General features: G+C 38.1%; 1 protein-coding gene across 4 annotated transcripts in view; it reads right to left on the bottom strand.

Moving 5' to 3' along the window:
• The window catches only part of LOC118822182 (NACHT, LRR and PYD domains-containing protein 3-like), a 221,074-nt gene that overhangs the window by 19,762 nt on the left and 174,101 nt on the right, over nucleotides 1-27,211 (bottom strand). For 2 of the 4 annotated variants that reach the window (XM_036591092.1, XM_036591094.1), the window contains exons 5-7: nucleotides 5,876-5,992; nucleotides 3,416-3,532; nucleotides 1,434-1,488 (exon numbers count right to left, since the gene is read on the bottom strand). The exons of the other annotated variants lie outside the window; for them this stretch is intronic. In XM_036591092.1, the coding sequence (XP_036446985.1) occupies nucleotides 1,434-1,488; nucleotides 3,416-3,532; nucleotides 5,876-5,992 (289 nt within the window). The remainder of the gene's footprint in view (nucleotides 1-1,433; nucleotides 1,489-3,415; nucleotides 3,533-5,875; nucleotides 5,993-27,211) is intronic. 4 annotated transcript variants of the gene reach the window in all.

Raw genomic sequence — 27,211 nt, forward strand, 5'->3', positions numbered from 1 at the left:
AGCCCATGGCTGCTGATTGTCAGGACAAGGTTTGTGGAGTCAGTGTATTTATAAAGCTTTGAAATTTGCATCACCTGGACTTTTTTTAATGATGATTGTGAACAAGCCACAGCCCTAACAAGCTAATTAAAGTCTGAGACCTTGGTAAAATTTATCTGAGATCTCAAATCTTTTTAGGTGCCGAAATATTTGCATGGTGCTTCTTTCTGTATTTTGCTCTAAACTTGTACAAAACAAAATACATTCAACTTAAAAATGTTGAAAAGACTCACTCAGCTATTCACACTAAAAGAAATTTTGACCAGAGACGCCCAAACATTTCATGCCACTGCATCTTTCAGCTCGAAAACAGAGAGTTTGTGAAAAGTTAGTAAAGTGATACATAAGATATGTTAAAAGTTTTATTCCATGGAACTTATATGAGTAGAGTGTAAAAGTAAACAATGTTTGTCTGCATTCTCATTGCAACACATTCTGCGTGGCACATCAGCGCTTTTACTGATATGCTAAATGAACAATCATAAAACATTTAGTGTGGAGTGCACAACAAAACAATCTTCTATTAAATAAAGTGCAGTACTGCATTTAGTGGAGACTACTAGCATTTACCTTCATAATGTATTTCACGCATAAAAAGCACCTGATACCCACTGTGAAATATGAAAATACCAAGAAAATTTAGCCCAAAATCTGTCTGCCTCTGCTAGAAGGCTGAAACTTGGCCATGGATGAACCTTTCGGCAAGATAATGACCCCAAACTCACATCAAAAATCCACCAAGAAATATCAGAGTTTTGCCCTTTCAGTTTCCAGATTTAAACCTAGTTGAAAGCTTGTGGTGTGAATTGAAGAGGGCCGTCCATAAGCGAAGTCTGAAGAATATTAAGGAACTGAAAATGTTCTGCATGGAGGAGTGTGTACAGATGAACAGAATTATTTGTGTCAGACTGTAACATCAATTATGTTTATTATAGGGTTCACGTATGAAGATACATTTACATAAAAGGAGGCCGATACAGCATTCAACATGTGTGCTGTTAAAAAAGCAGGTATTTTAAGCAGGTAGTGCCAATGTAGACATGTTGTTAGATCTTAGGTAGTTACCTGTTAGTAACATTAGTCTCTATGGACTCTTAACCAAATCATGCATACCACTGATTAAAGATGACCAGACAGTATCAATGGGTATCAGTATCAGATGTCAGAAGGAAAAAAGAATGATGTGATGTAACCCTGTAACAAATCTATCCTGAAACAGCACTCAGTCACACTGTGAGATGTGATGTTAGCTGTGTAGTTCTTCCTGTGGGGTAGTGGAGTGTGTGAGTAGTTAATACTACAGGCTGATTGGAGATTAATGTGAAATTCTCAAGAGAAATTATACACATCAATTTTACCCATACTCATATGCATATACATGCACAAACACACACCTGGAATATGGACTCCAGATGTGTCATGGTGATCTTTGCTCTCTCCTTTTGGGCTCTATGGAAAAGAAAAACATATGATATGTGAACCTCTTGTGGCTAAATAGGTGAACTACAACAATATTGGAATATCTTTAGTCTTTGAATTCACCTCACATTCCCACCTATCAACACAAAGCAAGCTGTAGAATCAACAGTGACCAGTGGAGTTCATTCAGAGTTTGTTAGATTATTTCCTTTCTATTTGGATACAGATGATAAAAGTATGGCTTTATGCTAATGTGGCTTGAGTGTGTCCCAACAGAAATCAATCTTCTAATTAGCACATCACAAAAAAGTCTGTTGATTACAGTAGTACTGTTTTGAACTTGAGGATAAAGGAACTGTGTCAAACTCCATTTAACCAGTTAGCCTCGTCTCCCTGTGGCGAAAAAATAGGTGTTGATGGCTTTTACCAGGTCCTGTTAATACATTACCGTGATGTCAACTCCAACAGAGATTCTAATAATATAATAATTAAGTAATAATTTACTTAATAATTTGTGCTGGAATTATTACATAGTAGCAGGAAAACTACAGACATTGCAGATTCATACTGGATTAAAATTACAGAGCTTGTCGGTAACCTGACTATCGGCCAATTTATCTCAGGGTGGTTTGTTTGCTTTCAGGAACCAAGCTAAAATATATGATCATCAAGAGAGGCTACAATACTGATCTCCCCTCGGCAGAGTATTGATTTATACTACTTGTTAAATATGATGATGTACTATTATTATTTTTATTCAGAGAGATGTTTCTTCTAATCATGTTATCCAAGTACAGTCTTTGTACAGCAGCAGCTCTTAGTCAGAGCATCAAACTCCCGTGTCTCTTTTGTCTGGAGGGATTGCAAAGTTACAAGCCTATAAACACTGAACATTCTGTTCAGACTGATTTGCTGCTCAATAATAATCAAGAGTGTCCTTTTCTGTTTTATTTTGTAAATATCGCCTCTACAGCAGCATTATAGTTTTATACAGTCTCATAGAATGACTGACAGGAGGTCAGTGTAAACACAGACAAGTCCTCTGTTCCATACTGCAGTTTTCCAAACAGGGTTTCTCAAACACATAATAAACATGTGATGATGCTCTTACTAAAAATATATATTTTTTCATGTTCTACATATTTTTCAGGTTGTTAATACTTAACATATTAAAATAATTAAAATTATAAAGAAATACACATATAATCCATGAATGAACTGTTTTAAAGTGAGTTCTCTGCACTCTCACTCCTGAACAGCTATAGCACTGCACAGTTTAGAGTATTTCCTGCTCCAATACACAGACGTGTGACACATTAAAGGAAAAACCAACATAAAGTGTCTCTGAAGGGTGTTGGACCTCCAAGAGTGACAGGAACAGCTTTATTGTTCCTTGGTGTGGATTCTACAAGTCTCTGGAACTGTACTGGAGGGACGGAACACCGTTCTTCCAAAAGATACTCCCTCAGTTGGAGGTGGAGAGCGCTGTCTAACACGCTGCTCCAAAATCTCCCATAGCTGTTCAACTGGGTTGAGATTTGGTGAGTGTAAAGGCTGCAGCACAGCCCATACACCTAAAGGCAGATGTCACTTTAGTCACTGTTTCTGTTGAAACACTGGCCAGATGAGCAGCCTTTGTGACTGAAGCTCTGTGCCCCAATAATGACCCTCTTTCACAGTCATTTACATCCAAAGTTCAGGTCAGATGGGTCAGCTCAGCATTTTTATACATGACACAGAGCACAGTGGGATGTTATTGCTTAATGGTATCATCCAGCACACCTGTCTGGAAGCATCTGCACACGGATTGTTTCTCCACTCGTTTATTCTTTTTTTTCATTCAATTTGTCACTTGTTCAAACTTAATTCAGCTCAAAAACATCTAAAGGAAAAACATTAAGCTGATTTAATCAGGTGGTACTGAGAGTGAAAATATTATCCATGATACTGTACTCACCTCAGAACAGGTGAACACTGTCCCTGTTTGAAGAATATGGGTCTGTCCATTGACTCATCACTCTTCATAGACACACAGCTGGGCTCAGGAGAGTCTGGTCTCTTACTCTGAATCAGACTAAAACACATTCAACCATCTGTTAAGAGCTGTAGTCTTTAATGCGTCTCCCACCATCACACAATGACTTCATCTCTTATTACACTCAGTAATTTCTCTAAACACTCTTTGGAGAAGGTAAAGTGAAAGTTGCTACTTTGTCCTTTTACGTTTGTCCGACACTCGTCCAAGTGACACACATGTATTACACACTTTCTGAGAACAGAGCTCATTTCATATCATGAAACTCTTTTAAAAAATGTACTTTTTCTTTGGTGTTTTTAGACACCAGATTAATCAATCTAAGTGCTTATCCTTCAGAAAATGTAATTTTCTCATGTCAGGCTGTCAAATTAGATACATATAAGCTATATAAGTTGTTTTCCCCCCTTAAATGAATGGGTAACAGGGTTAAACACAGATCATATTCCCTATTAAGCTGATAATGTATCCCTCGCCCCAAACACTTAACCCTACTCCTCTGTTTTGCGTGTTCAAATCTATGGGTAGCGTGTCCTGATTTTTACGTAGCACATGGCATTTTCAGAGGCACACACTACATCTTCAGAGAAACTCTCCAAACGGAGTGTTATAAGAAAAAAAGAAAAACGGCAAGATGGCCGCACAAGAAACCAAAGAATCCACAAATGTGAGAATTTCCTCTGTTAAAAAATACAATAACCACTGAATTATCTTAATGTCATTTCGATGTATTACGGCCCCTTTTTCATAAGAATCATAAAAAAAATCGTTAATAGTTTACTGATGCCTCGGTAGCTAGCTAGCTAAATTTCCCATTCCACCTTAAGTGGTGCAGCAGTTCTGACGCCTGAGGCGCCAGAATGTAACTGCTGCTCCATTTAAGGTGGAATACGGCAAATTTGAACAAGTTGCTGGTGAATAGCTGACTTCAGCTTCACTGAAGAATTAGGGGTGGGCGATCATAAATCATTATCACATCCCCCTCTTGAAGGCATATGATGCCCTAAATGTAACTAAAGCCCAGCAGTGAGGAGCTGAACTTTACCCTCCTCTGCTATCAATGCAGACGGGCAGGGTCGCCTACAGAGCAGCGCTAGTAGCCTCTTAATGAAGTAATGCTCTTTTTTATTCGAGGGTCCCATTTCATAGGGAAAGATTTCGACTACTAGCCTTGTAACTCAGTTCTAGGGGGCAAGGAGATGCTCGAAAACAAGGGGTAGAGGTGAAACTAAGAAATGGGATTGGGCTTCCGAGTGGTGCAACTGTCTAAGCGTTGGCCCTGTCAGCAGGAGATCGCGAGTTCGATCCCTGGTGATGCTACAGCCATCCGTAGCCGGGAGTCCAAGAGAGCACAATTGGCCTCGCTCTCTCTGGGTGGGTGGGATGGCTGCCCCTCTCCCCCCATCACTCAGCGCGATGCTAGTCAGCGCAGGCGTCTGCTAGCTGACGTAACAGATCTGGCGGTTGGCGCTTTCCTCCGAGCGCGTTCGGCTGTCCAGTGACGTTGCGTCAGCGGCAGCTCGAAAAAGAAGCGGTGGCGCTTCACAGGTCTCGGAGGAAACCTGTGTTAGCCTTCACCCTCCTAGCGTTGATGGTATCGTGTGATTGGGGGAGTCCTAACTAGCGGGTGGAATTGGAGACGACTAAGTTTGGGAAGAAACTTGGGTAAAAATCCAAAAAAAACAACAACAAAAAAAAGAAATGGGATTGAGCCTTTATCAAAATAAGCACTTAACTTCCAAAAATGTTAGTGTCCCACATCAGACTGTCAAACAAGATATGTGTGACAAGTTAAAGGAAAAAACAAAATAGTCTTTTACTGTGCCTTGGTGTGGATTCTACAAGTCTCTGGAACTGTACTGGAGGGAAGGAACACCGTTCTTCCAAAAGATATTCCCTCAGTTGGAGGTGGAGAGCGCTGTCTAACATGCTGCTCCAAAATCTCCCATAGCTGTTCAACTGGGTTGAGATTTGGTGAGTGTAAAGGCTGCAGCACAGCCCATACACCTAAAGACAGATGTCACTTTAGTCACGGTTTCTATGGAAACACTGGCCAGATGAGCAGCCTTTGTGACTGAAGCTCTGTGCCCCAATAATGACCCTCTTTCACAGTCATTTACATCCAAAGTTGAGGTCAGATGGGTCAGCTCAGCATTTTTAGACATGACACAGAGCACAGTGGGATGTTACTTGCTTAATGGTATCATCCAGCACACCTGTCTGGAAGCATCTGCACACGGATTGTTTCTCCACTCGTTTATTCTTTTTTTTTTATTAAATTTGTCACTTGTTCAAACCTAATTCGGCTCAGAAAAAAAACAATAAGCTGATTTAATCAGGTGGAACTGAGAGTGAAAATATTATCCATGATACTGTACTCACCTCAGTTCAGGTGAAGACTCTCCCTGTTTGAAGTATATGCCTCTACCCATTGACTGATCACTCTTCATAGACACACAGCTGGGCTCAGGAGAGTCTGGTCTCTTACTCTGAATCAGACTAAAACACATTCAACCATCTGTTAAGAGCTGCAGTCTTTAATGCGTCTCCCACCATCACACAATGACTTCATCTCTTACTACACTCAGTAATTTTGTTCACTTCTGTGAATAGAGTTCATGTCATGTATGAAAGTCTTTGAAAATGTACTTTTTCTTTGTTGTTCTTGACACAGTATTAATCAGTGTAAGTGCTTAACCTTCAGACAATTTTGTATCATTATAAATGGATTATCAGGGGAACAGGACTGCACATTAATATTATATTATGTGACTTTTATTATGTTATATATGTATATATACAGAGAGTCTTGAAATATTAAGCCAGTCTGGGTCCCATCCAGACTTCTTATGTTTAAGTTGTTTTTTTTTCCATCTTTCTCTCTTTCCTCTGCCCTCTCTTCTCCTGCTCCCCCTCCCTGAACACTTTCCCCTCCTTGCCTCCTCTCTTCTCTCTCCTCATCTCCCTGAGCTCTATCTTCCATCCCAAATGCATGTTCCATCTCTGTCTACAACAAACAATAATTATATGAATTAACATAAAATAAAATTGGCTGGTTATTTTTCAGTGACAGTTATAACTGCCTTTTTAATGGTTGCTAAATTAAGTCCTTCACAGTTCGCCTATCTCCAGTCAATAGGGCTGCAACAAATTACTAATTTGACAGTCTAATAATCTATCGATTAATGAAACGAACAATCCATTATTCGGTAATGAATCACTGCATTACCAAATAACTTTTATGTAGCTATCAGCTTTTCAATTTTGCTTGAGGTTGTTTTAATGATCTTTCCTGCTAATACAAAAGTTTAAAAAACCTCCAATGTATTTTTATGTATAATAATCACACACACACGCACACACATGAATTAAATGTGAATTTTAAACAGTGCAGTCTGTGCTCTGTTCATTCTGCTGCCTGTCTAAACTCTGTTGCAGCGAAATTCTACAATCACAGATCTTTAGTGGAACGGAGTAAAATCAGTATCTCTCCGTGCTCCTGTGAGATTCTTTCTCTCCTCTACGAGCAGATACTCCCAGCTGCAGAGGAGACGCACTGTGATGGAGCAGATGGGAAAGTTGAGACCATTTGTGGCAAACTTGTTCTCTAAACAGTTAAATTTGTAAAAGTGAACAGGGAGCTGTGAATTATAGTTACTTGCTCCTCTGTTCCAACTCCATTAACGATACCAGAGAACCTGCATTTCTAATAGATAATGTTACAGCTCAGCTCAGAACATGAAGGAGGATGGAGTTTAACATTAGCATTAGCTAACTAGCTCACTAGCACAACTGTCCCAAAATCGGGCTTCCTGGATGATTTATCAAGCCTGGATTAAATGATTGAATTTCTTTATTTTTTTCTATGGCAGCAAAGATTTTGGCATGGTAGGCCATCACAAAGAAATGCTACCCACGGAAACACTGGAGTATATTTCACAGAAAAGTTCAACGTCAAAGAGGTGGGACAGCCTAAAATCACCATATTAAAAGTGGGTACAGATATTTAAAATGTTTTGTGATCATTTAAATTAGGGATGCATGGATACTAATACTAGTATCGGGTATCAAGCTGATACTGTGCTCATACGAACTCATCATGCTGCTGTGCTCATGAACAAACGCAGTGAAGGAGGCTCTGCTGCTCACTCAGAGATGTGATACTCACTCTGTCACAGTCAGACACAAATCCGTCAGTCACTTTAAACATTCAGTTTTGGCAAATTCCTGCCAGGAATACACTGTGTGATTTTAGCCCATTTAAACACACACAAACACAACTGCTTCCCCAATATAGGCGGAGACGGAAAACTCGACATTTGCTACCAAAGTCGGAGTATGTGACTTTACCCTGTTTGACTGAGGTGAACTGCAAGGTGTGAATGCTAATTTTTTTTAACTGTCTTTGTAAAACAGTCTATAGAGAGACTGTATTGTCCTACTGTGTACTTCACTGTCAGCTTTTAGTTTCAGTGCAGTGTTAGCAGTGCTACTGTATCAGTTTCTCAGCATTTCTGCTCAGTGCTCAGTGTTTTATTTTGAATGAAAGAGCTTTGTTTGAAATCGTTTACAGAGTGAGTTGTCTGTAGAGGCTGTGCCTCACATAGCATGGACTCAGCGTTTTCATACTGTGTGAGAATATGAATCGCAGGCTTTGTCCGTATACAATGGACTATTGAAACGTACAGTGTGAGTCACCAGTGTATGTCTGGCTTCAGAGGACATTCAACTGCAGCTCAAGCAGCCAAACAGAAAAATAACAACATCCATTATTTCCAAAAACAATCTAAAAGGTGGACTCGTTATACCACAGCACGTTTCTACTTGAATCAGTCCATCTCAGATGAGCCCAGAGGAGTCGGCAGTTTTTCTAGATGCTGATGTATACGGTTTCTGCTTTAGAAAGTAGAGTCTTATTTGCAATTGTAGATGCAATGACAAACAGTTTTTTTAGTGGCAAAGGTTTTCCAAAGTATTGCTGAGCCCATGTGGTTATACTTATTACAGAAACAGTGTCGTCTGAGGGGTCAAAGGTCATGGGCATTCAATATTGGTTTTCAACCTTGTCCTTTACCAACAGAGATTGCAATCGTGTGTTGAGGAATGTTCTTGAACTGTTGGACTGTTCACTCAAAATGGCGAACTTCAATCCATCCTTGCTCATAAACAACTGTGCATACTGTGAATACTCCTCTGATACCCAATCATGATAGCATCACCTGTTACCTGTTTACCTGTGGAAAGCTCCAAAATAGGTGTTTTCGATCCACAGACTTCCCAGTGTTACACTGTCCCTAATTTTTGCAATGTGTTGCAAGCACCAAATTTGGAATTAGCATATATTTACAAAAACAGTAAAGCTGATGAGATAAAACATTAAATATCTTTTTTTTTTTTGCTGTTTTCAATTAAATATCTGTAAAACAAATCACTACTTTTTGTTTTTCTTTGCATTTTATCAACTGTCCCAATTTTGAACTGGGTTTGTAATACAGCTTAGTGGTGAAGGAAACGTGAAGCAATTAGGTTATGTAGTTAACAGTAAGAAATTAAGCTCAGGGGTAAAATGACAGTAGCCACTACTGTCAGTGAAACATAGCGACCAATTTCTTTGACCACTGAGATACTCTATCATCTGTTCACTTTTCTAAGATTCACATCCAGGTGCATTTATGCTTCATGAGTCTCACCTCTCAAGTTCTTCAGTGTTGTGTTCCCCAGAGCCTCTCATTCTGGAAGTCAACCTTCCTCCTAAAAATTAAAGATGACACATTTTCTTATAATCATGTTACCTAAAAGATTCAGCACGATCTACAATAAGACTAAACATATGAGAAAAGATTGTTTGGTCAATGTTTACACAAAGAAACAGTGCAGAAGAAATACAGATGTTACAGGTGTTACTCATAATAATGCATTCATAACAACCTATTAAGGTTAAACTGAAAAGGAAAAACTTAAAAAAACTTAAGTTCCAAAGTCAGCCAGGGTTGATACTCTAAATGACTGGCGCCCGGTTGCTCTGACCTCCATCATAAGCAAGTGCTTTGAGAAGCTGGTCAGAGACTTTATCTGCTCCTTGCTACCTGCCACCCTGGACCCACTGCAGTTTGCCTACAGACAGAACAGATCCACTGATGACGCAATAGCCCTGACTCTGCACACTGCCCTCTCCCTTCTGGACAAAAAGAACACGTATGTGAGAATTCTGTCTGTCTACAGCTCAGTATTCAATACCATTGTGCCCTCAAGGCTCAACATTAAACTTCAGGATCTGGGTCTGAACAGTTCTCTGTGCAGCTGGATCCTGAGCTTCCCGATGGGCCAACACTAACCCTTAACATCAGAGATCCTCAGGGCTGTGTTCTCAGCCCTCTCTTGTACTCCCTGTACACCCACGACTGTTCAGCCAGCCACAGCTCCAATGTCATCATCAAACCACGATTGTGGACCTGATCTCCAATGACAACGAGGAGGCCTACAGAGAGGAGCTCAGCTTTCCAACACACTGGTGCCAGGAGAACAACCTCTCTCTCTCTCTCTCTCTCTCTCAATGTCGACAAGACCAAGGAGCTCATAGTGGACTTCAGGAAGCAAGAAAGAGTGCACACCCCCATCATCATCAATGGAGCCACTGTAGAGAGGGTCAACAGCTTCAAGTTCGAGGTAGAAGAAAGAAGGCACAACAGCGCCTCTTCTACCTCAGGCAGCTGAAGAGGTTTGGCATGAACCCCTGCCTCCTCAGAACATTCTACACATGTACTGCATTCTAACAGGCTCCATCACCACCTGGTATGGGAACCGCACTGCCATTGAGCGGAAAGCTCTGCAGAGGGTGGTGCGGACAGCCCAGCACATCACCAAGGTTCAGCTCCCAAACCTCTGGGATTTATACACCAGCCGCTGCCTAAGGAAGACCAGGAGGATTCTAAAGGACTCCACCAACCCAAGCCACTGTTTGTTCTCAAAGCTGCCATGCGGGAGGAGGTACAGAAGCATAAAGTCCAGAACCAGCCGGTTTCTCCCCCCGGGCCATCAGGCTGCTGAACAGCCAGTAGTGCTGGTGTATCGGTCTATAGGCCTGTCACTGCACCTCTGAGTCATCGACATGATGATCTCCATGAACAATCTACACCTCATTCACATCTCAACAGACTTACTGTGATCTTACTGCACCTTCAATCCAGCAATCTATACTTACACATATAGATTGACATGTTGTACATCTTCTATATATATCTTGTATAATCGGGAAGATTTCATTTATTTATCTACCTCAGACTCACTCACTGCACATACGGAGATGTGCACAACAATACATATAGTTTTATTTCATAACTTATTGCTGTACAACTGTACATTCGAAACTACAATACTAAAAAAAAAGTTTCTTTTTATATATATATATATATATATATATATATATATATATATATATATATATATATATATACATATGCATACATACATACATATATATATATATATATATATATATATATATGTGTGTGTGTGTGCGCGCGTGTGTCTACATTGGGCTATGCACCTAAGATTTTCACTCACCTGTGTAATGTGATGTGACAAATGTGATGTGATTTGAGCACTGAAAAACATCTACACGCAAGTAAAAATACTGTTACTGTAATGATAATCAATTTTAGTGCAAGTAAAAGTATTAATAAAAGAAATGACTCAAGTAAGTATAAATAAAATGTCTGTGGACTACAGCTAGAAAACTGCTACAAAGTAACTAAATAACTTTTTTGTACATTCACAATCACTGCCTGAAAATATTTGTGAGGTGACGTGTGAGATATATTCTTGGAAAGACACTGTACAGACCAACCTAAGGCCAAACATGACATTACATGAGGAAAAAATAGTTTTGAGTCGTGAGACAGGTTAAATCATCTCTCTGTGAACTAGAAATAAAGTTTACATTAAACTACATGCATTTTAAAGGTTAGATGATAGATATACTTCCTAGTTTAACTGTTTCTAACAAAATAGTTTAACATCCCTGAAAGTCTGTGCTGATTAATAAGAAGTCAAATTAATGAGAAGATTACTCTATTAATAATTTAAATTTAGTGAGTCTTACTGCTCAATAACTATTAACATCATTAGCAACCAAAGCCGTTTGTCCAGTTTTAATTTTCTTTATTGATTTATATTCCTCTGATTACTTCTTACAGAAATGTATTTTTACTTTATTTGAAAGTTAAACAGCTAAACACCCTCACACAGTTAAAGACAACTACAGAGAGATGTGATGAAGTGACAATGTATTGTCTGTAAGATGAGGAGTAAATGTATTTTTCTAGATGCATATTTAAGTTTAAAAAATAGCCGCCAGTTTATTCTAAAAGAACAAAGTAAGAACACAATAGTACACACAGTGTTTAGCTAAGATTAGCTAGCTAGTCACCTGCTTCATCAGGCCAAAGCTGAGCTGTGAAAAGCTGAGATCTCTGAGGTTCTGTGTTTAGCAGCTGATACTAACGCCATGCTCTTTAGCTCATTTGAAAATGAATGAATATGATGGTTTGGATACCGCGACCCAGAAGGATAAGCGGTTTAGATGATGGATGGATGGATGATGGTTTGGATAAAGTCTGTTCCTGCTAAAATACGTGCTGCTAACGTTCTCCTCTTTCTGTCTCCACTAAACTGGACATCTCTGTAGTGTCTTGCAGCTGGGAGCTGCTCTGGTTTGCTATGTTTTTTGACTGGATTTCTGAACAGAGTCTTTTAGATTTAACCGGACTTTCTTCTGATATGCTCATAATTTATTTTAAGTCTATAATTTCATGAAAAGTGAAAGTAGCAAAGTAAATGATTAAATTTTTCTCCAAAAAGTACTGGTAAAAGCCTGAGTAGACCGATAAATCAATGTGATGATCAGTTATTAATCTCAGTGTTACTGAGCTCTGCTAAAGCCTGAGTAGACTGATAAATCAATGTGATGATCAGTTATTAATCTCAGTGTTACTGAGCTCTGCTAAAGCCTGAGTAGACTGATAAATCAATGTGATGATCAGTTATTAATCTCAGTGTTACTGAGCTCTGCTAAAGTCTGAGTGGACTGATAAATCAATGTGATGATCAGTTATTAATCTCAGTGTTACTGAGCTCTGCTAAAGCCTGAGTAGACTAATAAATCAATGTGATGATCAGTTATTAATCTCAGTGTTACTGAGCTCTGCTAAAGCCTGAGTAGACCGATAAATCAATGTGATCAGTTATTAATCTCAGTATTACTATTTTTTGAGGGATGACTGAACTGAACAGTCTCCTTAGTAGTAGACATGTTCACTAGTTAACTGGACTCGTGTATGCATTAACTAAGAATCACATAGATACACACTTTATAGTCAAATTTGCAAAATTTTGTAAATTGGTATGGTGAACTGTTTGCTTAGTCCATGAGACAGCAGTGGGGTTATGGGTGCAGCAGTGGGATCATGAGAGCAGCACTGGGATTATGGGAACGGCAGTGGGATCATGGAAGCAGCAGTGGACTATATGTGCAGCAGTGGGATTATAGGTGCAGCAGTGAAATCACGGGAGCAGCAGTGGATTGTAATAATATGACAATGCCTCACACATTTCTGGTAGGCCTACATCATATTAGAAGTTGTGCCGAAAGACACAGCCCGCAGAATTTACCATGTTCAGTAAAGCAGAATGATTATTAAACTTACAGAGATTCAGTAGCTACATGGTCCAAACTTCCATTTACAGAGACTTTTACAAAACTGAAAAATAATAAATTAGTCAATCCTGAAATAACAAAATAGTTAGTAGACTAAAACTTAAATCTTAGTCTGGTAAGAACACTAATCAGTCAACTAGAGGGAATCAGAGAGAGTAGCTCTGACTTTAAAACTAAATGTTAATTTAATTTAAATATTCATCACTTATTTTATTTATTATTCTTAAAAGAATGTAAATCTTGTGCTTACCATCTAAAATAACAAACCTAATTCCAGAAAAGTGAGGACAGCAGGTAAAATGCAATTAAAACAAAGCTGTTATTTCAACAAACAATTTCACTGTTATTTATAAATACATTCTGATTCTGAAACTAATGCCTGCAATATGTTCCAAAAAGACAGGACAGTCATGCACGGATATAACAGAACCACTTGGCCTGTGTCTCACTGAAAACATGTCTTATTAAGCTGAAAATGTGTCAATGAAGGCCTGTTTGGTTCACAGCTGAAGACTTCAGTGTAACGATGTGACGCACATACAGAACGGACTGTCCGACTGTGAGTGTAATCAGACACAGGCGTTTCAGTATTCAGTCTGATAGAAATTGTGTTCTAAATGGCCTCAATCGGACTAGACTGTTCTGACCGAGGTGTAGATGGACGAATTCTACTCCGACTGAACAATTAGGATTATTAACGGATTATAAGGCTGCATGTAAACGAGGCCACTGAAGGCTACTTACTGTCCGCCTCCTCCGGTTCTGTAGACTGCAGGGTTAAACCTGTAGAGGGCGCTTCTCTTCTGATGGACTCGTTCTCGTAGTTTCTCTCAGGAGAATCAGTCGCGCGCTAAAACCGCTTCATTACTAAATCCATGTAGAAACAAACGGGGAGCTCCATGAAGACGGAGCTCTGAGGAAGCCTCGACACACAGACTGCCGGACTCCACCCGCTGAGATGGAGTCTGCACTCACACTGAAACGAAACCTGGGAGCAAACCGGAAACAGCCGCCATTACACAACTTCCTGTTTTCCCGAAATGGCTCCAAAGTAAATGTATCTGCAGCCCGGAGAACCAGTGGGCGTAACGAAGGGGCGGAGACACTGTCAATCATTTCTTGCATCGGCCAATCATATCACAGAGATGGACAGTCAATCAAAACTTGCATTGGCCAATCACAAGTGTGAATTACCTCATTTTATGCATCAGCCAATGTTTTGAAGGAAAGTGCTAAAAGGCGTTCCATGCTGTTCAGGCGCGCGGAAGAGGGGAGATCTTTTGAAGTTTCCTTAAATATCACCTAATTTCTTATTTCAGATCAATACATTATTATAACTGTTGTTTAAGCAGGACGGAGTTCATGCAAACACTGACTGACCATCACACAGAAAAGCATCAGTGAACTGATGAACATGTTCCTCCTGACTTTGTGGGTAAATACATGAACACAGTACAGAAATATGAGCTCATATGCAGCTCTGACTGACATCTGTCTTTTTCTGAGTTTATACAAACACTGTTTTCACCTAAACTTCGCTTGTTCTCAAAGTGATTTCATCGCCTCTTGGTTCCTAATGGAACTGTTTGCCTTCAGTGTTTTGAGCTTATGATAATTTTAGGTTGGTCAGTGCGGGTTAATCGGGTTAATCCTACTTGGGCAACAGACAATCTACATAGACTGGGGGGAAAGCCCACCCGAATCTACAAAAACCTGTTTTCAGTAGAGACTTTAGTTTTTAGTGCTACATCTTATAATTTAATAAAAGGTAAATCTGTCTTTTTATATGGTCAAGCAGGTTCTTATGATTTATTAAGCCATAAGATTTTAAAGATATTTTTAATAATACTTTGTTAAAAAAAAATGAATTAAAGATGAGATTCAGTACGAATAGCAGAGTATATGTGTGGAAATATGTGAAATACCTGTAAAAACAGAGAGCAGTGTATTACATTGAACATGATACACAAATCATTTTATCTTATGAACATCGTTGTTTTTTGTAAATATATGCTGACTCCAAATTTAATGCCTGCAGTGCGCTCCTAAAATTTGGCACAGGAGCATGAAATGCAATTAGAACTAAGCTGGTATTTTACCTGCTGTTCTGACTTTTTTGGAATGCGTATCGTTTGTTGTGAAAATGAAATATTGTGATATATTAATACTGTACTATTTTTGCCATGTTGCATACACCTATGAAAAACTATTTATGTTTAGCAGCATAAGGTTTTGGTAGAAAAATGAATAATTCAAAATTAGAGAAGGTACAGTTACCAATTTAGATTTCACAGTTGGCCGTTTTCTCCATGTAATTCTTCCGTTAATATTTTATATCCCTTATTAAAATGAAGGTATAAAATTCTCAATAGTATTTTAGCTCTCATTGCCTGCTTCAGTCTACTGCTGCTCCCATAATCCCACTGCTGCTCCCATGATTTCACTGCTGCACCTGTAATCCCAGTGCTGCTTCCATGATCTCACTGCTGCATCTACAATCCCACTGTGACTCCCATAATCCCAGTGCTGCTCCCATAACCCCACTGCTGTCTCATGGACTAAGCAAACAGTTCACCGTACCCATTTACAAAATTTTGCAAATTTGACTATAAAGTGTGTATCTATGCGATTCTTAGTTGACGCATACACAAGTCCGGTTAACTTGTGAATATGTCTAACACTAAGGAGACTGTTCAGTTCAGTCATCCTTCAAAAAAAATTAGTAACACTGAGATTAATAACTGACCATCACATTGAACACAACAAAAATGGCCCAAAAGCTATAATTATTACATCAAAGGTGATGGAATTTATCACTTCGGCTGATCAGCCATTTTCTGTTGTGAAGGATGTTGTTGACTTGTGCTGTTGCCTCACTGAGATTCCACTGTTATAAGACTTCTGTTTCAAAAGACTTTATTAAATCAAAACCTACATGTTTGTGTCATCCTTATGTATGGACTTGAAGAAAATAATATTTGTATTCTCATGCTGTGACATTCTGATATTGTGTGTATAAGAGTGAACATACTATTTTCTTCAATATTATTTTCAACGTCTGCTCGACCATCAAAATGTCAATATATTGTGTGTATGAGAGTAAAAATATTATTTTCTTCAAAGTCCATACAGAAGGATAGCACAAACATGCAGGTTTTGATTTAATGATCAAATTAGAAGTCTTATATAGAAGTAGAAGTCTTATAATAGAAGTCTTATAACAGTGGAATCTCAGTGAGGCTGCAGCACAAGTCAACTTAATTATAAATGTTATTTATATCAGTAAACTCACCTTACCAACAGCTGGAAGTCATGCCAAATAAGATAAAAAAATAAAAATGAATAGATTTAGAGTATTTTCAAGGAAGTTTTCAAAACAGCAGTCATGGCCGGACGGTCGCACCACATGATATTTTGACCCTTTAAGTATTTTAAGGAAAATTACAATAAACTATTTTTTGAAAAGTTAAAGTGAGTAGATATGTGGGAGAAGTACTACATATATATATATATATATATATATATATATATATAATATATATATAGTACCTTTTTATGCATTTAAACCTTTTTTAAACTGAAAAAAATGCTGTCGGACAGAACATTTAGACGTCACGTCATTGATCCAAGTGTTTCTGTGAAAACACACGAACTGCTGGACAATAAGAGTCTCACTGAATGTATATGAACGTTGTCATAGTGATTATGAGGTAATTTAATATGGAAACTTTCAAAACAAAACCACGACGATAAAACATAAAGTCGGGTTTATTAGCAGAAAAACAAACAACTGCTGAAACTCAGGAAAGCTGAAGACGATCAGAACCGTTAGGAATAAACCTGATGGATTTGCTTTCTAACGGGAATTGGCTTGATGGTTGCCGTTAGAGACCATTAGGAAACGAACAACTGCAGATGGAATCAGTCCCAGAACAGCTGATTAAATGATCTGAATCCCTTACACTGTGATATCAACCCAGAACACCATTAGCGACTGAAAACCACCAGGAACCGACACTTTTAATGGGTTCTCTGACTTTTTTCAGCAGGGAGGTATTAAAAGTCTCTCCAGCCGAGTTCTGGACGGGAAATGGATTAAGTGATGATGTCGCTAAGCAGAAGCAGCCAAACGGTACCGTGTAATCCAGATGTTGTGAGAAGTGGGAAATTCTGCAGACCGGAGACCTAAAATTATCATAAGCTCAAAACACTGAAGAGGGGAGATAGTTTGAAGTTTCATTAAATATCACCTAATTTCATATTTCACATCAATACATTATTATAGCTGCTGTTTAAGCAGGACGGAGTTCATGCAAACACTGACTGACCATCACACAGAAAAGCATCAGTGAACTGATGAACATGTTCCTCCTGACTTTAATACATGAACACAGTACAGAAATATGTGCTCATATGCAGTAACGACTGGCGTGTCTTTTTCCGAGTTTATTCAAACACTGTTTCCACCTAAACTTCGCTTGTTCTCAAAGTGATTTCATAGCCTCTTGGTTCCTAATGGAACTGTTTGCCTTCAGTGTTTTGAGCTTATGATCATTTTAGGTCTCCGGTCTGCAGAATTTCCCCTTCTTACAACATCTGGATTACACGGTACCGTTCGGCTGCTTTCATCACTTAATCCATTTCCCCTCCAGAACTCGGCTAGAGAGACTTTTAATACCTCCCTGCTGAAAAAAGTCAGAGAACCCATTAAAAGTGTCGGTTCCTGGTGGTTTTCAGTCGCTAATGGTGTTCTGGGTTGATATCACAGTGTAAGGGATTGAAATATACAGTCGTTTGTTTCCTAATGGTCTCTAACGGCAACCATGAAGCCAATTCCCATTAAGAAGCAAAACCATCAGCTTTTATTCCTAACGGTTCTGATCGTCTTCAGCTTGTCTAGGTACTAATAGTGAGCAGCACCTTGTGATCTAAATAGGCATGATGGTTCATAGTGAGAGAGAAGTTCACTCAGGTACTGAGGGGCGAGTCTGTTTAGAGCTTTATAAGTCAGTAAGAGAATTTTATAATCAATGCGAAATTTAACTGGTAACCAGTGTAGGTTTGATAGAACTGGGCTGATATGGTCGAACTTTCGGGTTCTAGTAAGAACTCTGGCTGCAGCGTTCTGGACTAGCTGAAGCTTGTTAAACCACCAGGGCATTACAGTAATCTAGCCTTGAAGTAATAAATGCATGAACTAACTTTTCTGCATCCTGTAGAGAGAATGCATTTCTCAATTTAGCAATATTGCGGAGATGCAGGAGGGCTGTTCTAGTAATATTAGTTATATGTGCGTCGAAGGACAGATCAGGGTCTATAATGACACCAAGGCTTTTTACAGATGAGCTTGATGCAACTGAGAAATTGTTAAGTTTAAGTGTTAAATTAGACAGTCAGTTTCTAGCTGCTTTTGGACCAAGAAGCAGAAGCTCTGTTTTATCGGAGTTTAGAAGGAGAAAGTTACTCGACATCCAGTCTTTTACATCTTTTATACAGTCCTCAATCTTGCTAAGTTTAATTTTATCATCCGGTTTGCTTGCCAAGTATAACTGAGTGTCATCGGCATAACAATGGAAATTTATGCCGTGTTTACTGATAATGGTGCCCAGTGGTAGCATATATATTGTGAATAATACAGGTCCTAAAACGGAGCCTTGTGGAACACCATACTTTACTTTTGCGAGGGGCAGATGATTCACCGTTTATATTAACAAACTGATAGCGATCATTGAGGTAGGGGCTGAACCAGGAAAGACTGTTACTCCTACAAGGTTTTCTAGTCTGTCTAGTATGATAGAGTGGTCTATCGTGTCAAATGCCGCACTAAGATCGAGGAGGACTAAAAAGGACACATTTTCTTGGTCGGAGAATAGTAATAGATCATTTACAATTTTTACTAGTGCTGTTTCTGTACTATGATGTTGCCTAAAGCCAGATTGGAATTTTTCATGGATTTGATTCCTATGCAAATAGGAACTTAATTGTTTTGCAACAACTTTTTCCAAGATCTTAGATATAAAGGGGAGATTTGAGATGGGTCTATAATCTGATAGCTCGCTGGGATTGAGGTTAGCTTTCTTAATCAGCGGTCTAATTACTGCTAGTTTGAGAGTTTTTGGGATGTATCCAAGGCTAAGAGAGGAGTTTATTATTGAGAGAACAAGCTTGGTTATTTCTGGAGTAAACCTGTAGGAATTGGATCTAACATACAAGTAGTTTATTTTGCAGAAGAAATGATTTTAACTAGTTCATTTTCTTGAATTAAGGTAAATGATTCCAGCCTCTCTGCAGGGTTTATAGTATTCTCAAGATTGAGGCTGGAATTATGGAGGAGCAGGTTTGAGGAGTTTAATTGTGTATTTTCTGCCTAATTTGATCAATTTTGTCACTGAAGAAGTTCATAAAATCGTTGCTGCTATAAGCTAATGGCATCTGCAGTTCACTAACTGTTTTGTTCTCTGTTAGTTTAGAGATTGTGCTGAATAGTAATCTAGGATTATTTTTATTGTTTTCTATGAGAGAGGAGAGATAGGCTGAGCATGCTGTAGCAAGTGCTCTGTATCTACTCACTTTAACTTTTCAAAAAATTAGTTAATTGTAATTTTCCTGTTACTTAAAGGGTCAAAATTTCATGTGGGTCGACTGTCTGGCCATGACTGCTGTTTTGAAAACTTCTTTGAAATGACTCTAAATCTATTCATTTTTATTTTTTATCCTATTTGGCATGATTTCCGAAGTGTTTTGTCATTCTGCAAAGTATTTCTAATTTTATTTCCATCATAATATGCAAACAAACTTTGTCCAATGATGTCCATTTTATGAAATATCATGTGGTGTAACCATCAAGAAACGACCACTTTGGGACGTTTATGTTAAAAACCATCTCAAAAACAGGAGATTTCATCATATAGCAGTTCGCCAGGGACCCATGGAAGCAGCAAGCAGATTTGTAGTCTTTCTGAAATTTAAGAAAAAATAACCTTTTTAACGGCCGGCATGTCGTTACCACTTTTGTAAGCCAATTCTGTGCTGGTAATTTTTGACTGAACTTGAAAACATCATGCTGTGCGACCAAATATCATGTGGTGCGACTGATGCAGAGTGTTTTCTATAATAGATATATCATAGATTATATATCATAGATTGGCAGTTTTTGTGCTTTATATTCAAATGATGACTTATTGATATATATAACTTTTAATTTATTTTACCAGATACCATTGTAAATATCTCTCACCATAGGCAGTCTGTTAATTCTGACTCTGTAGCAAGAGTAGAGTACCTTGCTAGGAGAAGAGAAATTAATGTAATTTTTAAAAAATAAAAATGGCTCTTGTTTATTTTTTCATGACCTGGAGGAAATGCATTTTGTTAACATTGCATCTGCGATCATCTATCATTAGTTCAAAATGAAGATAAACTATACAACACAAATTTATGCATGATGCTGCATTGCATTACTGCTTTAGCTACACTGTAAAAAGTTTCTTCAGTTCTACCTAAAAAAAAATTACTTTGTGGTAACAACTGAATTAGCTGTACTCAAAGTAACTGTTTACTTACATTTGTTAATGTACTTTTTACCACATTAAGTATTTTTTTTAGGTTTAACTAAGAATCTTTTTACTGTGAACCAGAGAAAAAGGAAAGGTTCCATAGATAAAAAATAGTATAATAGAAACAGAATTTGTCCTGTTTTGTCGCCCATTTTTACAAATGCGGGATTTGCATTTGAAGGAAGAGACAACACAATTTGAGCTTTGTGATGTGTCAGGTTCATGTACCAAACTTCTCTTATTAAACAATGCCAATGTAGGTACAACCTTTAAACTCAGCAGATAAACAGAAATTCATGCCCTAAAATTCGCAGAAACATGTCATATTTGAGTGTGTTCACTGTACGAGATGCGTTCACTTATTTTCACTTTTGCACATCACTGTGCAGCACTAAAATTCCTTTCTGTCAACAAACTGTGAAAAGTGACTTCTTAGTTCAATCTAAAAAAATTACTTCATGTATGATAAAACTGTTTTTTTTGGAATTTACCATTTATTGAACTTTTTACATAGATTTTTAAAGATATTCATGCCATTTGGAGCGACTCCTCATCTTGTGGTGTGACACATAACAGCAATAACTGTATTAAATTTAATCGCTGATGCAGTATGTTTGAGTTAATGGCTTTTTCCAAAACGTTTTATACATTTTATGCGATTTGCAGGAAAAATAAATCTGTTACTTCATTTAAGAAGGCGACTGAGACATTACAGAACAAAAATACGAGATCATTATTTATAAAACTCAAAAGTAATGCAAACCCTTTGTTTCTAAACACTTTATATTACTGAGAACTTGTAAAAAAAAAGTTACGTGTGTCAAGTAAATGAATTCATTTTGAGATAATCATGGTCGCACCACATGACATTTTTTAAGGCCACAGCCATTTCATCTAGATGAAAAATATGCTAAAATAACAATCTAAAATTTAAATATAAATTTATGGGTTCACAACATTCTCAGTGTTTGAACAATTGCAAAAGATACACTTATTTTTTTGTATTTTAGAACTGGCCAATTGAAAATCCTTATACGTCAATGACCCACTTACAAAACTGAAAACACAATAAATTAGTCAATCCTGAAATAACAAAATAAATAGTAGACTAAAACTTAAATTTTAGTGTGGTAAGACCACTAATCAGTCAACTAGAGCGAATCAGAGGGAGTAGATCTGACTTTAAAACAAAATGTTAATTTAATTTAAATATTCATCACTTATTTTATTTATTATTCTTAAAAGAATGCAAATCTTGTGCTCATCATCTAAACAACAAACAATGTCACTGTTATTTATAAATACATACTGATTCTGAAACTAATGCCTGCAATATGTTCCAAAAAGACAGGACAGTCATGCACGGATATAACAGAACCACTTGGCCTGTGTCCACTGAAAACACGTCTTATTAAGCTGAAAATGTGTCAATGAAGGCCTGTTTGGTTGCACAGCTGAAGACTTCAGTGTAACAGAAGAAAGACAAAAAATTACATTTCAAACTGGATCAGTTTGTGTCTTCAGTCTCCAAACGTTTATTAAGTGCTTTTTAAAGGAAAGATGATCTCACACAGGGGTAAACATGCTCCTGTGCCAAATTTTAGAAGTGCATTGCAGGCATTAAATTTGAAAACACACAGATCATAAGGCTGCATGTAAACGTGGCCACTGAAGGCTACTTACTGTCTGCCTCCTCCGGTTCTGTAGACTGCAGGGTTAAACCTGTAGAGGGCGCTTCTCTTCTGATGGACTCGTTCTCGTAGTTTCTCTCAGGAGAATCAGTCGCGCGCTAAAACCGCTTCATTACTAAATCCATGTAGAAACAAACGGGGAGCTCCATGAAGACGGAGCTCTGAGGAAGCCTCGACACACAGACTGCCGAACTCCACTCGCTGAGATGGACTCTGCACACAGACAAAAAGGAAACTTGGGAGCAAATCAGAAACAGATGCCATTACACAACTTCCTGTTCACCCGAAATGGCTGGGGACAGTGAAGACAGAGAACTGACTGAGTGATTTTCAGATCTGTGTTCTTTACTCAGCCTTTATATCAACACACAGTTTCAGAACTTTACTTAGTCCATTAGATAAATACAGGAGAGTGATGACCACAACTCAGATTTACACCAGATCCACCAGCAGCCCAGATTTACACCAGATCCACCAGCAGCCCAGATTTACACCAGATCCACCAGCAGCCCAGCTTTACACCAGATCCACCAGCAGCCCAGCTTTACACCAGATCCACCAGCAGCCCAGCTTTACACCAGATCCACCAGCAGCCCAGCTTTACACCAGATCCACCAGCAGCCCAGATTTACTTTTGATTTCAAATATGTTCTGGTTTAGAAAAAAAAAATAAACAAAACTTGAAGTTCTGACTTTACAGTTAGAGTAACCTGGACAACATTGACATGTTTTATTGTCGTTTCGTTTCAGTTACTGTAATTTTGTAAGTAATCTACCCCCTTAAAAATGGTGGTTCTTCAAGGGTTCTTTAGTAACGGCAATGGTTCTATACAGCACCGAAAAGGGCTCTTCTATTGTTACGATGTCAAGTTTGTAACAATAGAAGAACCTTTTCTGGTGTGATTTAAAAACCATTTTCAAAAAGTTTCTATATAGAACCACAAACAACACGTTCTCCATCAGTCTGAAGAGCCACTTCACCATAAATAAAACACTGAGGAATGGTTCTAAATAGATTCACTGCCTTTACTAAAGAACCGTCTTTTTAAGTGTGTATTGCTTTGTTTTCTTGCTGCAGCACATACAGCTGAGAAAGAGCAGGAGAGACCAGCAGCAGTCCAACAGTCCAAATGAAGTGACCTCTACAGTTCTGAGCATAAACAGACTTGATGTAGCAAAAACACAAATCCAAAAGCCCCACATGACACCGTCTTATATTCCCCAACATCATAACCATCATACACACATATAGACGTTATATGGAAAAGTGTAGAAATAATACAATTATTATAAAATAAAATCATTTCTGTTTGTATAATATTAATAAAATGTGATGATCTGGATTAAAGAAAGGTTCTAAATTAGTGTCCTTCCTTTACATCTCTGTGCTTTCTTTCTTAAGTCTCTGAACTAAGGATAGTGCTGGTGGGGAAGACTGGAGTGGGGAAGAACTCTACTGGAAACCATCTTGGGCCAGGAGGTCTTCCACGTGTCCAGTTCTGCCCAGTTAGTCTTGCTAAGCTACTGTTAGCCTCTAGTGCTAATGAGGACAGTGGATCAAAAGCAGCTTAAGCTCCACACCCAGAAACACAGATTAGAGTCTTTACTGTCTGAGCTGATCTCAGTGAAGCTTCACTGAGCTGGACTGAGTCTGTGTTGTGGGTAAAGCTGTATCATGCTAGGCTACTGCAGTCGAGCTGCACCAGCAGCATTTATTTATTTCAGCAACATCTCATTGCAAAAGGCTGAACATCTCAAACACATTAGCTCCGTTAGCGCAGGCCTGTTCTGTAGCTGTAAGTTCTCATAGATGACAGCAGCACATGTTCACTCTGGGGGAAAGCAACCTCTCTAATTTTATTGGTGATAAATATTTTTAGTTTACCATTTTTCATCCTGTCTGCAGATAGCCTGAAGCCACAGATCTCTCCTTTTCCTGTCCTTTATTCTTTTGGGGAAGCAAAGAAAGTCGTAAAAAGCCTTCTTTTTTTTACAGTGCTGTAAACTCTGCACTCTAGTAACATATTTGATATAAATATAAGTATAATCAAGTATAATCAATTTCAGCAGTTTATATATCATAATATGTTAATAATATGTCCTGATAAACATATCAATGTTTTCGTAAACAGTGTCGGTGTTTATTTTGACCCTGCACACTGGATTCAGCTCAGACAGAAAACTGCTAACATCTATACAGAACATCAAATCTCAGTTTAGTAAAGTAACAGTAAGAAATATTGAAACTGGTATTCAGTAAATTTACACATTGTGAAACAGAAACTGTTACCAAATTATTAGTTTTTTGCCGCAAAAAAACATTTTATTAGATTCTTATCTCTCATGGTGTGTGCAGAGCTCATAAAGTGGGCAGCCTTCTCTGCGCTTAAAGGACTGGCCGAAGCGCATTGTGCAAAATTAGAAAAATGATGCTGCATGTTTTCCCTGTGCTCATCACTGAGCTCCACTCGGTGAAAATCCACATCTTCAATGAAATAATGTGTTTGAAAGAGCAGCTGTGAATTTTTATTCAGTGTTCAGTGTGAAAGCAGCTTAAAACTGCGTTGCGTGCCCACCATCTGCCTTTACCATGGTAAAATCACACAGGCTCTCGCATATTATTGCTCTAATATGTCAGCGCTGCTGTCTTGTCATAAAAATCATGGGCAGGCTTTATCCTGAGTATCTTATAAATGGTCCTTTTTTCCGTTAATGCGTAATTTGTATTTTTTTTTACTATTTTTTTTCAGTATAAAAAAGGCTTTACACACACATTTCATGCAGCAACTTTGATAAATAGAGCAGCAACAATTCGTTCAATTCATATTAACAGAATAAGAACTTACAAAAACTATCCTGGGGTAACCGAGAAAAAAATAAAAAAGACACAAGGCATTAATATTCACAATACAAACTTAATAATGAGCACAGTTTAAGGCTCATGTGTCGAACACAAGGCCCGCGGGCCAAGTTGGGCCTGTGGCACAGTCCTATTCAGCCTGCAAAATTATTTTAATTTTCAATTCTTATTAGCCCACTTCACCCTGAGATGATGTATAGGTCAGCGTATACCATAATGAAAGGATGCCTGGTGTCTAGTTCAAGCAAATAAGCCATTTTAAAAACACTACCTAAAACAATTCGATTTTATTATGAATTATTCTTGAATAAGTATTCAATGCCTATTTTGCTGTTGCAGTTTTGTCATATTTTTAATAAATAATGGCCCTTCGGGTCATGGCAAAATCTTCAGTAAAAATGAAATAAAAGCACAGCTGGCCCACAAATTTGCTGAGATTTTTAATGGGACCCTTTTAGTGGTTGAGTTTGACACCCCTGGTTTAAGGGCATTTTTACTATGCATGAAATGTAAAGATTTGTAAAACAAAGCCTAATCATTTTGGAATGCTAACTAACTGGTTAAATACCAACTAGTATTTAGCCAAAATTATAATATTTTTAACAAAAAATTCTGTCTTAGAATTATTAATATAATTACCATATTTTATGACTTTATATTTCAAGTCAGGTAATAAGGACTTTGTTTTTAGCCAAGCATAAAGATCACTCCAAAACCTTTTAGAGAGCTTGCATGAGAAAAACTGATGTTCCAATGATTCTGTGTCTTCTTCACAGAAAATGCAAGCATAACAATCTGTATTAAATATGTGTCTTAGGAATTCATTTATAGTTTTAAAATGTACTTCCTTCGCTTTGGGTAAAATAGAAAAAGACAGATATTTTGTTCAAATTTTAACAGTTTCCACTTTTGTACAGTCTCTCCTGAGTGGGGATGGAAATAATTCTGTGAATAACAAATGTCTTAAAACGCTGTTATTACATCTTTTTTCTGTAAACCTGCAACCCAAATTAGACACACTGAACAACCTTGTTCCTACAGAAGAGTAGACTAATACACCTCTCATGAACTGAATAACCCCCAGAGGAATAGTCCTAATCAGTGTAAGATACTTTTCATGAGTACAGTCAATGTTTATGTTTTTTAGGAGCTCCATGTAACTAAGGAGGTTTCTCTCACTATCCATCATATGTACCACATACCAAATACCATTTGGTATCCAATCCCCGAAGAATACAGTTCTTTTTTTGTTAAGAAGAATAAATCTGTTATTTACTGTTACCTGTCAGGCAATTGTAAATATGCACCCAATGAAGCACAAATAAGCTCCCTACTAAATGTGAAAGCGGGGTGGGAGCAGAGTGAACCCATGATTGGCAACTTTCACAGCTTACAGGCCAGTGAGCACATGGGAAAAGGAAGAAAAACAAACAGACACTGGAACGCAGGAAGTGACGGCATCGAATCAGCTCTGAAAAAACCTGCATCCATGGCCTTTCTCAATCCTGGAGTGGGTTATTGGGAGAGTCGTGAGAATTATTGGTGGGCTGGTAGGTCGGTTACTACGAGACAATGAAGAAACAGCGGAAGAATGCTCAAACTGTAAATATTACACCTAAAATATATATCTGTAGGAATGTAGGCAACCCCTGCCTCAAATGATACACCCCTGGACTGTACTTAAGACTCGTACAGTGGACAGAGACTAGATGAAGCTGAAGGTAGTTTTATTTCCCGTTCCACTTTAAATGATGTGACGGTTACGTTCAGACGCCTGTACAGACGTTAGTTTAGTGCATCAAATCATTACAGGTAGGATATAAATAAACCATAAACATGTTTCATGCCCGCAGTGGCAATAGGCTTTAGTCTAGGATGATTACGTTTAGGTATTTA

Source organism: Colossoma macropomum, unplaced genomic scaffold, assembly GCF_904425465.1.
Source record: "Colossoma macropomum unplaced genomic scaffold, Colossoma_macropomum, whole genome shotgun sequence".
Lineage (NCBI taxonomy): Eukaryota > Metazoa > Chordata > Actinopteri > Characiformes > Serrasalmidae > Colossoma > Colossoma macropomum.